Source organism: Panthera uncia, chromosome B4 (genome assembly GCF_023721935.1).
Source record: "Panthera uncia isolate 11264 chromosome B4, Puncia_PCG_1.0, whole genome shotgun sequence".
Lineage (NCBI taxonomy): Eukaryota > Metazoa > Chordata > Mammalia > Carnivora > Felidae > Panthera > Panthera uncia.
In genome coordinates, this window is record NC_064809.1 from 22244056 (window position 1) to 22257123 (window position 13068).

The 13068-nt window shown below is 48.7% G+C and overlaps 1 protein-coding gene across 12 annotated transcripts in view; it reads left to right on the forward strand.

Moving 5' to 3' along the window:
- Nucleotides 1-7488, forward strand: part of KIAA1217 (KIAA1217 ortholog) — a 302038-nt gene extending 294550 nt beyond the window's left edge. For 7 of the 12 annotated variants that reach the window (XM_049624700.1, XM_049624701.1, XM_049624702.1 and 4 more), the window contains 3 exons: nucleotides 2663-4447; nucleotides 4967-5089; nucleotides 5805-7488. In XM_049624700.1, the coding sequence (XP_049480657.1) occupies nucleotides 2663-4447; nucleotides 4967-5089; nucleotides 5805-6305 (2409 nt within the window). In that variant the 3' untranslated portion in view covers nucleotides 6306-7488. Of the gene's footprint in view, nucleotides 1-2662; nucleotides 4448-4966; nucleotides 5301-5804 lie in introns of those variants that run through there. The other 5 variants (XM_049624704.1, XM_049624705.1, XM_049624709.1 and 2 more) reach the window with 3 other exon arrangements.
- Nucleotides 7489-13068: the final 5580 nt, after the last annotated feature.

A 13068-nucleotide genomic window follows, 5' to 3' on the forward strand; every position in this document is an offset into this window, starting at 1 on the left:
GGGGGGGGGGGGGGGGGGGGGGGGGGGGGGGGGGGGGAGGGGAGGTTGAGGGCATCTCCGTGCAGCAGGAGAGGTTATGAGATTATTGCTGTTAAATCTTTCTCATGAAGAGAATCTCCTGTTACTTTCAAGTGAACCCATGACATCCTATTTGAAATATACTCCTCTTTCAGTCTGTGGGATTGCCCTACAGTGGCCCTAAGTAAAACCACCTCATGAAAGGCCCTGGCATATCCTGAGTCACAGGGCATACCTGGGCCGATGTCTGTCTGAAACACTGGGAACTGGGAACTTCCAGAAGATCCCTCTAGAGATCATCGTTGTCTCGTAGAACTTTGCTGATTTGCTGAAAAGTTGCATAAGATTTCTCGCCTTGCAATTAGAAAGCCATAGCCTTGAGATACCCTTCACCTCAATCAGGAGTCCGTCGGATAATAGGCCAAGTCTGTAGTGAGAGCCGTATAGACACTTAAGTGCTTGTTTTAGATACTTCTACGCAGCAGATTGACCTGTCTCATAATAACCATGAGTATCAGACTTCTCCCCACATTTTTGTCAGCACTCCTCCTGGGCTATTCGTCTACTCTTCTATAAATCAAGTATTTCTTTAAAATTTTCTCCTTATCATCATGAGGTGTCAGCCTAGTGCTTCACTTGTGTACAATTTTCCTATAACTGTGTCTCTGATTTTGCTTGATTGCCATATGCATTTAGAGCCTGCCACACAGTTTTCTGAACGATCCAAACCTCAGGACCTACCTATAAACAGACATTAAGAGGTTTAACCACATTTTACGCAGTCTTGACCCTCTAAGATTACCTCTGAGATATCATTGTGAGATTACATGACAATTGTGACCGAGCTACCCTGGATACAGTGAATGCACTTGTTGCGATAATTTCGTTCTTTTTTCCTAGCCCAGTAACAAAAGTAACAGGTCTTGTGAAACCTACCCTTGACATCTTTATCTTAGTGGCTTTCATCGGAGTATTCCTGCTACCTCACCCCTTTTAAAATACGTGTGTCTCTGGGTGACATTTGAAATACTTAGCAGTGGGTATGGCATGGGCCCTGACCAGTCAGAACAGATGCCAGCGCTGACCCCGGGCACTGGGCCAGAAGAACGTCAGCTGTGCACGTGTCGTGCCTAGATTACATGTCGACTCCTTCTCCAATTCAGGGGTAAATTCTCACTCAAGTCCTAGCATGCTCTGCTGCCTCCGTGTTCGGGGTGGAAACCTTAGTCCGAAACCTCTCTTGCTTTTCTTCTTAAACCTTTTATTGGATGTGTGAGTTGTTTAATGATCCAAATTTAAAATCCCACAAAAGACCTCATGTTGTTCGTCTGCACCGGCCGAATTGTTGCACTGGTTTGGGGCCTTACCGGGAGGAGGGGAGGTTTAACAGGAGGCATCCGGTGGCTGATGCACCTCGTATGCTGTACGATGTTTCCATGTGATTAATACTGACTCTGTTGTTTGTGTGTTATTCCTTGAATGTGTATGGACATCCTTTCCATTTGTAACAGGGCGGTGGGGTTGCTGTGGGTTGACTTGGGCGGGGCCCGGTTATTATGCTTTGTTATGTTGTCATTGCTTTAGCCAGACAACCTTCTCGGGATTGTGTCCCTTCCCCCCGTAACCACCTCTTCCTTTCGGGCTTTGGCAGCAAGAAGAAAGGGCAGCAGTGCCTTGGAAGCGACAAGGCACAGCTAGTGTTAGTGTCGTGGCAGAGCCCAAGGGAGCCAGACAAGGCCACGCTTCCCGGTGAAGCACTGTCCGGACCTGAGCCTCACTGCTGGGTCCTCACGTCCTGAATCTCGGTGACACCCGCAGAAATGGACCTTCGCTCTGTATCCGAGAATACAGAGACTAGAAGCTGACTTACGATGTCAAAGTCACCGCTGTAGCCTCCAATATCTGCTTTGGAGGTGTTTCGAGGGTATTATCATTCTGAATTTGGATTTGACCGCCTTGGGTATTATTAGGTTGAAGGTTATTGTGACACTTGACTTGGCCAAGTCCAAGTGCAAACTGCAGATACACTGTCAGTCTGTCATTTGACCAGGGAAAAATAAGGTTTTCGTTTCATCTCCAAGTACTACACCCGAGTGGGGCAGAGTCCTTATAGGACAGTTTCCAGAAAAGCAGCAGAGATAGTACCGAAATAACTAGCTGGAAGGGTTCTGGTCGAGTTCCCCAGTCTATACACAAGAAAACGGAGGCCCAGGAAAGTGAAGGTGGCACAGTTAAGGGGCAGAGCTGGATTAGAACCACAAAGCTTCTGCCTGCCGAGATACTGTGCTTTCTACTGCGCTACACCTCTCTTCCCGTTTTCGATTCTGCTAAGCTCACAATCAGATGCTGGAGAGAGAACGTGTGGATACAGAATCGATCCTTTTATTCTCTTAACTGCTCCCTCACCAATTTTGCAAATCCCTAAACTATTTTGCTAATTGAGATTTTCGTCTCGTGCGAACACAGGGCGTGTTTGGAAGCTGGAGAACAACAAAGCCAGCCAAAGTAGAGCCGTCTAGGCTTTGGCAGATGTGCTTGGCCCGCAGGTTCTGGAAGTGTGATTAAAGGAACGATTTAGTTATAGTCCACTTTGGGGGGGGGGATGTGGTTTTGTGCAGTAACATGTCCTACACTATTCTACCAGAATTTGGAATTTTTCCATGAAGACGTTCGGAAATCTGATGTCGAATATGAAAACGGCCCCCAAATGGAATCCCGAAAGGTGAGTTTAGCAAATCTGCGTTCCGACGGATACCATGCAGATTCATGGCCCCCTTTCGTGGATCCTGTTCTGATTAATGTGTGTGGTTTCCCTCCTCCACTTCCCTCTCAGGTTCCCACAGGGGCTCTCACACCCCTTGACCATCCTAAATGGGAAATAGCAATGGAGAATAGTGTTTCTGATGCATCAAGAACATCAGAGTATAAAACAGACATCCTAAAGAAGAAAAATTCCATACCCGGCAAACGTTTATTTAAAGACAGTAGAAACTACACCCAGAAAAATGTGTCTAAGGTCAATGCCAGTTACTCTGGCCTTTGTTCATTAGATGAAATAAACAAAGGACCTAAGAGCTCAGGACCGCAGTACCCTGTGCCTGACGCTGAGAATCAGAAGATGAATTATGGAAAGACGAAGGAGATGAGACTAGAAAGACAGGAAAACGCAGATAGGTGTGACCTTCCCTCTCCCGCTAGGTCAACTGAATTGAGCACGTGTGATGTCAGAACTCAAGTTCAAGAGGTTCACATGACAGAGTTCGGCCAGGTTGCTCTAAGACCCAAGGGGGCACGGCATGCTAGCGTGAACCCCAGCGAGGACGGAGAATCGACACCAAGTTCTCCCACTGAAGAAAATGCGACCACCGACAACATCGCCTTCATGATCACCAAAACTGCCGTCCAGGTGCTCTCCAGTGGGGAGGTCCGCGACATAGTGAGCCAAAAGGGGGAAGATGTACAGACGGTTAACATTGACGCCAAGAAAGAAGCAACGTCCCCACAAGAAGGAGCTGAAAACGAAGAGCCAGTCGTGTGCCTAGACAAGAAACCAGTTATCATCATTTTTGACGAGCCCATGGACATCCGGTCTGCGTATAAGAGACTTTCAACCATATTCGAGGAATGCGACGAGGAATTAGAGAGGATGATGACAGAGGAAAAGATAGAGGAGGAGGAAGAGGAGGAAAACGGAGACCCTGTACTCCAGAATAACACTTCCCAAAAGTTGCATAAGAAGGTTGCATCCGGCAGCCCCGGATCAGGGCAGCAGGCTGATGGTAAATTCCAGCCACACTGCCTCTCACCAGAGGCTGAACCCCCGGGACAGGAAACGAGTAAGAACGAGCTGAGCAGGTTCGGCCACGCAGATTCTCCAAGTGCAGAAAGCAAGGGTGACGTGACGGATGACCAGTTTGAAAGCCCCAAGAAAAAGTTTAAATTCAAATTCCCTAAAAAGCAACTGGCTGCTCTCACTCAGGCAATTCGCACGGGAACCAAAACGGGGAAGAAGACGCTGCAGGTGGTGGTCTACGAGGAGGAGGAGGAGGACGGCACTTTGAAGCAGCACAAGGAAGCTAAACGATTTGAAATCACTAGGTCCCAACCTGAAGACGCCCCCAAAAGTACGCTTAGGAGACCAGAGCCGCCCAGTGCAGAGAACGCACCTGTGATTTCCAGAACTGACGAAATCAGAAAAAATACCTACAGGACGCTGGACAGCCTGGAGCAGACCATCAAACAGCTTGAAACCACAATCAGTGAAATGAGTCCAAAAGCCCTGGTGGACGCTTCATGCTCTTCCAACAGAGATTCTGTTGCAAGCTCAGCCCACATAGCCCAAGAGGCCTGTCCCCGCTCCCTGCTAGTTCTGGACGAAGCTCCCACTGCCCTAGAGCCCCCCTCGTCCGTACCTTCAGCCTCACGTAAGGTATCTTGGTCTGATGGAAAACGAAAAGGCCCAGCTGCTTTCTTACATCTGCCATAATCACCATTAGCAACAGGTGTCTTGTGATTTACTTGCTTCCTTTCAGGTGGCTCATTGTGGTTTTATTTTTGTCTGTTCGCCACGATCCCTTTCTCTCACACTTTCTCCCTCACCTTCAAAACAACAACAACTAGGTGTCTAACAGCTAATTGATTCTCTTTTTACCTCTGTTGCTGATTGGTGTTGGGTAAACGCAGAGGACGCTGGGTCAGTCATGTGCTGTTGAAATGATTGCTCTGATACTCACATTAAAATCCGTTTGATCAGTAGTGGAGCAGATTCATTCTGTTTGATTCTTCAAATTAACCCCAGTGGTGTCTCCTGATGTCCGTCTCCTAGATCTGTCCTGCATGTAGGGCTGTGGCTTCTCACGTTGAGCTTCTGCACACAGTGGGAGAGCTTGCGTGACAATCCGCTCACGTGCTTCTCCTTCTCTTCCCCTCCCGCTGCTCCTTCCCACAGGGCGCCGCCGGGACCCCACAGACGAGCAGGATGCCGGTCCCCATGAGTTCCAAGAACAGACCCGGAAGCCTGGACAAGCCTGGCAAGCAGTCCAAACTGCAGGACCCCCGCCAATACCGTCAGGTAGTTTTACCTTAAACCCAATTTTGGATGGACACTGTTGCGTTTAAGAAGCAAGTCACTGACTTAGTTTATACCAAATATCATGCTTTCTTTGTAAGATACGGTTTACGTAGACACCCTGGATCTGGGGCATGAAGAAAGTCTAAAAACCTTCGTTAAACTTTTCACCACGCTTCTGCATGCTTGCAATAAAACATCTTTTACTTTGTGACTCCAAAGTTTAACTGTTAACACAAGGTGCCGGGCCCGTCGGCTTTTCTTTGGGTGAATGTAGTGGTTCATCAGAACACCTCGGGAAACCGAGTCAGACCTGTCCTTGAGCTGCCCTGAAAGTCACCAGTACTAACGTATATGCTGACTGCGTTGCATTAGAGGCACATTAACTGTCCATCACGATGCCCCCGCCCCACCCCAGTAATCACCCCAGACGCATGGCCGACCTAGCACCCGGGAACGGTAGCAGGATGGTGTGCCTCTTCTCACCTACGCCGTTCTTCCTTTCCTCCCGTTCTACACATCTCCGCTCTTGTACTTTGGGGGGTCTCTACCAGGTCCAGTGCAGCACAACAAGAACTTAGCTCAGGCCTTGAACTGGTTCGGTTTGATTTGGTTTCTTTTATTTAGTCATTCTCAGAAGGGCTGTGTTGCCAGACCCTGTGGTTTGATCGTGTTACCAGCTTTCTGACAAACTGTCTCCCGCCATCTTTATTTGCAGGCTAATGGAAGTGCTAAGAAAGCTGGTGGGGACTGTAAGCCTACTTTCCCCTCCTTACCTGCTTCTAAGATTCCAGCCCTTTCTCCCAGCTCTGGGAAAAGCAGTTCTCTGCCCTCTTCTAGTGGTGACAGCTCTAACTTGCCTATTCCACCTGCTACTAAACCACCGGTTACTTCTAACCCTCTCAGCCCCCAAACAGGACGATCTGCTCCCTCTGCCTCCCTCATCCCCTCTGTCTCTAATGGCTCCTTAAAGTTTCAGAGCCCCACTCATACAGGGAAAGGCCACCATCTCTCATTCTCACTGCAGACTCAAAACGGCCGAGCAGCCCCTTCCCCCTCCTCCTCCTCCTCCTCCCCGCCCTCCCCCGCCTCCCCCACTTCACTGAATCAAGGTGCCAAGAGCATCAGGACCATCCACACTCCCGGCCTCACCAGCTACAAGGCACAGAACGGAAGTTCAAGCAAAGCCACCCCATCCACAGCCAAGGAAACCTCTTAAAGGCCAAATCCTGTTAGGTGAAAGTCGGAGTTACTGTTAAAAAAATACACAAAAAATGTTTTTCGACAGTCTTCCACAACTGTTTTCCCAAGCGAATGTAACATATTGCCGTACTGTTTGAGGCTTAATGCTAAGTATGTGCTAAATACTGGATTAATAGATGTCAGTGAAGCTTGTTTGTTTTCTTCGTTGCTATTGTAATTACATAGTGTTTACTGTCTATAGCCGATACCCGTCAAATGAAGTAAGCATGTGTTACGAAAAGAGTGGCTGGCAGGAGAGAAGGGTGTGTGAGAGACGGGGAGGAAAATGTACTCAGCATGTAAAACATGTATGATTCCAGAATTTTAGTATGTTTTGTACAAAAATATTTTTCATTACGGAGACTAGACGTGAAAGCGAGAAATACACAAGCGTGACTATCTATACAAATTGTAAAACAGATACTATAATATTTCCTTTTATTTTGGTGTTATTTAGCTTTATTACAGATTTCTATTTTTGTCAGAACGTCATGGTTCCTTTCAAGATCTTTTTTGCCAAAAACATTTTGATACTATAGCATTGTACATTTGAAAGTAGCGTGCTAGACAAAAAGCCAGTGAACTTCTACACGAGCCGACACGAGGCATATGTAGAAGGCAGTTTATCAAACCTATTGCACTGCCGTGAGAATTATGTATAATAATTTGCAGCCCAAGCAAGCTAGTTTTCTTTGCTTTTCTTTCTTTCTTTCTTTCTTTCTTTCTTTCTTTCTTTCTCTTGTTTCTTTCTCTTAACATATTGGGATTCTCTAGTTGTTTCCTTTCCAGTATCTAAACCCTTCCTTTGTTTCCTGAGACCTGGTGACCCACACTCTTGCATTGTGGATTTTAACGTGTACACTTCTGTACGGTTCTGTAAACTGATCAACTTTTGTACATATATAAATAGACATAATAAAAAATACCGTATGTGGCAGCACAGAGTAGTTTTCGCACACCAAAGTTAATTTTTATGCATGCTTTAAAAATATATCTTGGGATGGGCAGAAATGGGGATACCCGTACATTTTTAAAAAGCAACAAGTTTGCACAGATAGAGTGTTTTTGTAAATAAATGTATTTGTATAACACAGTCATGTAATATACAGAACGATAAGCAGAGACTTTGCAAAACTAAATAAAGGGCTGCATGCTTATTATTTTTTGTACCTTGTCACTCGAACTGCTTCCTAGTCAAAGAACAAACATAACTATTACCAAGTTAATTGGTTTGGGTTTTGAGGACGTTATAAGTAACGTGTAACGGGACACGAGCTGGCTTTCAGAAAGCTCTACTTCTCTGATTCATGATGAGTTCCTGATCAATTCATTGCAAGTGCGGTGCCTTCTGATGTAACCTGCTGACTCTCTCCTCTGTGGCTTTACCAAGGTTTGGCTAACAGAAAGCAAACCCGGGTCCAGAGTTTCCACCCTCGTTTACAAGAGGGGCTCTTACTACCTTTTCTTTTTAAATGTCCGGTAGAAGTCAAGTAGAAATAAAGCATCTTTATCACTATGATTTTTTTCGAGTTCTCAGTGTCAAAAAATATTGTTGGTGTAGAAAGACATACGCTAGCTAACATTACACTGTGGGTAACAGTCGGTGAAAATACCACCAGGAGTATGGAATTGACAAGAACAGTCTCAGGAAACTGCTTCATATCCTTTTTGGCCTCCAAAATATTTAACTTGGTTCGATGTAAAGGGAAAATGAGTATTACCTGAGCACCTGGTTGTCGGTGTCCGTAAGCTTCAAGTTTACAGATCTGGGATGCCTTTATCAGATCTAGTATGTTACAGGTCCACTCATTGTGTAAATTACGTGTTAACATTATATGAATCACGTGTTTGGGGGAGGGCTCCGGAAAGTCGTCATCTTACAGCTTTTAGGTATAAAATGTTCCGACATTTCAATCACGTCCTACAACAACTCAACAAGTGCATTATGTTAAAATCCACAGGGTAGTGGCGCCTGGGTGGCTGAGTCGGTTAAGCGACCGACGTCGGCCCAGGTCATGATCTCGCGGTCCGTGGGTTCGAGCCCCGCGTCGGGCTCTGTGCTGACAGCTCGGAGCCCGGAGCCTGTTTCAGATTCTGTGTCTCCCTCTCTCTGACCCTCCCCCATTCATGCTCTGTCTCTCTCTCTGTCAAAACTAAATAAACATTAAAAAATAAATAAATAAAAGGTGATACATGCAGAACACTTAGCATGATACCTGGCCCTCGATAGGCAACGGACGGCAGTTATTGTGGATGCGTTGACAGACACAAGGATCAAGGACTTGGCCACCAACGCCAGGCACTTCGACAAATGAAGCATTTGGTGTTAAGTCTGCCGCATGTGATCCGCTGCCTTCTAGGTGGAGTGTGCCGAGCATAACTTGATCTTCTTGCCTTCAGGTCATCAGGATGAGCTTTTGTTTCCAGCTGGACGGCCACGAGCCCTGGCAGATCTGACGTTCTCTCCTCAAAAGGGCTCGTGCAATCACTTTATTATCTTTGGACATGATCTTCTCAGGAGCAGAGATCACGGCACAGGGGCCTGTGGTCCGTGGTGTGTTTCCCCAACAACGTCACCTGGTTGCTTCTGCGATACCACCTTTTGAGTTTTTGGTTGAAGCAGTCTTTCTTCCTCCGCTCCCCCTCCAAAGAAAATTTCTTGGTCGCTCTCAAATGCTTTTGCATCTTCAGAGCCATGGAGAGGGGAAGAAGCTAGTTCAAATTGCAGAGGGGGGCCCTCGGGAAGCAGTCTGGGGGACAGGCATGGCCAGAACTGCTCTGGGAGCCCAGCGGATGTGTCTGCTTCTCTTCACGGGTCTTGCCCTGGGTGCTCAGCTCAGGGATGGACACCAACTCCTCCCGCCATCTGAGGAGTCTGGGCAGGGTGATTTGGGGTGCACCTTCTCCTGACCCTGAAAATGCAACCTCACAAAAGGACCAGTCTTTAGTAGCCATGATTCTAGGGCCCTGGCTTTTCTCCTGTGCAAATGTCTTTGTTTTGCTTGGCTTTGGAAGGAGTTGCAGTCACGACACCGAAAGAAAAGCAACCTCTGTAACGCTGCAACACTGTTAAAAGTTGTGTGTCATGCCAGAGAGGGCCACATGCCATCACCTCTGTGAAAGGCCTCTCCTCTGGACTCCCGCAGTCTGACTTCTTCTCTGCAACCAGATGGAAGCCTTTGGGAGAGCGGGATGAGTGTCCGGTTATCCGTGATAAAGACAACAACCCTAACCTTTATTGAAGGTGCAACGTGTGTCTGGCTCTGTCTTAAGAATTTTCTATATGTCGCATTTAATCTTCTCAACCGTCCTCTGAGGGAGGTTCCGTTATTCTCCAGGCACAGAGGAGAACCCGAGACGTGCCCATGCTTGTGCATCCAGCCCATGGCACCGACTTGATGGACGGTCGCACGAATCTGAGGAGCCCCTAAGGTTTATCTTGGAGAATATTTTTTTTAGATGCAACACTCTGTTGAGTGAAAAAAAAATTGTTTTTGCATCTTTCCAAGAATGCCTAAAAGCTTATTTTTAAAGCAGAATCGGCCTGCAGGTGCAGGTCGTTGTAAATAGGTTTTTCGCTCGCATGAATGTTGGGCAGGGCGTTACCAGGTCCTGCCGCAGGGGACAGTTCCTGGCAGCCCATTGCAGGACGCCTGGCGTCCCTGGCCCACACCCGCACGATGCCAGTGTTGCCTCATCACGGTGACAGCTACAGAGCTCTCCACAAATACCTGCACTTGCCTCTAACGAGCAGAACCGCTTTGGCTGAGACTCACTGGCATAGAATACTGAACACACACTTCGTTGTTGGAAAAAGTCAGGGCCAACCTGGACAGCATAAAGAATCCGGCCTCGCGAGCCCTTCTCCACAAGACAGCATTAGGGGCCAAACCCAGAGCTCGGGGCGCCTGAATGGCCTGCCATTTCTCGAACTTTTGCGTGACACTTCTATCCATATCAGCATGTGTGCGGTCTCCATTCATGCCTGCAAGAGCAAGTGATTAAGGACGAAAGAAAACCAAGCTCTAAGCATTTAGTTTAAGGAGGAAAGAGACAGGGGCACTTCTGTGGCTCGGTGGGTTAAGCATCTGACTCTGGATTTCTGCTCAGGTCATGATCTCTTGGTTTTTGAGTTTCAGCCCAGAGTCAGGCTGTGTACTGACAGTACTGCTTGGGATTCTCTCTCCCCGCCCCCCCCGCCCCCGCCGCCCTCTCCTCCCCCAATCGTGCACTATCTCTCAAAATAAACATTTAAAAAAAAAAAAAAAAGGAAAGGGACAGGAAATCTTGAGCAGATGGGTGGGAACAGACTTCTCTCTTCTAACTGTTGAAGCTCTGGGATTAGCAAGGTGCTGAATCATTTAGAACGAGGGCTCTCACCCGCCACGGTCTCCTCTCTGACTAGGGACGGGATGGGGAAAACAGGGATGGCCAGTGGGATCCACCCTGGTGACGGAAGAACCCAAGGAAGCCGGATCTGGCATTTGGAATAAATGGGGACTCGTGGCCCAGATTCTCAAACTTGGCTGCACCTGTGATCACATGGGAACCCTTAAAGATGCAGAGGCCTGGGTCACACCCTCAGAGATTCTAAACGAGGGGGACAGAGGCTCTCCCCGTGCAGCAGATTGTCAGACCTTTCCGGGCGATTCTAATGGGAAGCCAGGGCTGGGAACTACAGTCTCGCACTAGGACAGCAGGGGCCCGGGAGTAATGAGAGGATGGGGTGTCTTTTTTTTTTTTTCTTCATATGTTTATTTATTTTGAGAGGGAGAGGGAGAGTATGCACAGGAGGAGCAGAGAGAGGGAGAGAGAGAGAGAGAGAGAGAGAGTCCCAAGCGGGCTGTCCGCTGTTGGTCACTAACCGTGAGCTCATGACCTGAGCCGAGATCAAGAGCTGTACGCTTAACCAGCCACCCAGGAGCCCTGAAGATGGTGTATCTTAAAAACAAAAGGTGACTATTACCCCATGAGAGCGGATTCAGACTTGGAAAATATTTTATTTCTTTGTCAAGTTTTCCAACCATTTTAAAAAACATAGTTGGAATGGAGGGACATTGTTTCTCACTCCCAGCTGATAGTGTCGCCCCCCCGGGGCATCTGAAGCTGTCCTTGTGTTTTGAGTCTTCCGGTGCTGCCCCGGGGTCTCCCAACACTGGGTACATGTAGGGCTCGTTGCGTTTGCAGGTAGCTAACAATTACAACACTCAAGTGCCTTTGGGGTTGGAGTAATTCAAGGATCTGACATCTGACGCCAAGAAAGTACAGGTGTAACCCCACCCCCCCCCCCCCCCCCCCCACCCCCCGTAGTTTCTGGAGAAGCCGGGCGTCCTCACGATGGTTCCCAGTAGTCGGTTACAACGAGACGTTGCAGGTGCCCTTTTACGCTTGTTACGGAGGTTCCACTGGCTGGTGAATACCAAGCTGCGATGTGTTTCAAATGGTGCATCTAGGTCTCTGTGTGAATATGCATGTGTAAAGCCAAAAAAGCAAAGTGCAGAAGCACTCCTTTTGTGGGGAGGGGCAGCAGGGAGGAGGGCAGCCCGTGTAGATATGAAAACTATTCGGGCGACACGGGATCTGAGGATGGGGCAGAGAATCTAGAAGCCCACGGCGAGCGGAGGGGGACCAGGCGGGAGAAGCCTATCTCCGCCTTCACCCCTGTCCAGTAAGAAGGTCGGAGGGTGGTGGGTAGGCTCCCAGATTCGGGCTAGAAATGTTCGCAGAGCCTCTCCCCACCAAGAGCCCTCGGTCCATGCCTGATAGGTGACCCCGGGGCCTTTCCCCAGCTCCCAGAAGCGGGCCCTGTCTTGGGCGTCACCCCCCACGAGGATCCCTCCACCAAGCCCACCAGCTTCCGCTCCCACTGCGCCCTGAAATGGCTCCCTCGAGGGTCAGCCGTGCCTACATGTTGCGACACCCAGTGCACCGTTTTCAGCCCCAGCTTTGGCTTTAGAGGATTTACCTACAAATATCCCGCATGAAACGAATGAGATGGAGTCCCCTCTTCTATTGATAAAGGGCGGTAGGGACCAACCCCGCGCCCCGGCCAGCCAGCATACCTCTGCAGGGCAGAAGGAACACGGATGATCACACTGGTGAGCCACAGACCTGTGGTTCTGTCCGGGGAAGGCATATGACACGCTTCTCTGCAGCCGACTTCCTCAGTCACGCTCTGAGCTAGCCCTAGAACTGGTTGCAGTGCAGCCCGTCAGGCTGATTAGACGGGAGATTCCAGACGCGTTAGAGGTACAAGATTCCTTAGACCTGGAAGGAAGGCAAGGCTCGTCTTCGACCCGCTCGGTCTCCTTTCTCGGGTGTCGTTCCCCACCTGATTTCGTGCTCGTTGGTCCACACGCGCCAGTGCCGGAGTCTGGGGCCTCAGCGCCTCTCGCCTCCACATTCCTGGTCTCCTCCAAGGCAGAAAGGGCCTCCCAGGCATGGTCTCTGCTCAGAGGGCCCTGTCTACCTCCTGTACCTAGAGAAGTGGTTTTTGCCCCGACGTCTACAGTAAACCAGGCCAAGAGGGCATATTTTACTCACAGGAGAGAGTTCACTCGCCTGGAAATGGAGTCAGGGAAAGAAACTTTCAGGAATAAATAGATCATGGCACAGCGATTGCAATCTGATGCTCTTTGTTTCCACAGAGGAACAGAATCACACAGTGGAAGGGCTTTGTCAGGTCGGACACACGTTCCACATCCTGGAAAAAACGTTCTTTCACAGGGGGAGTGGGGGGG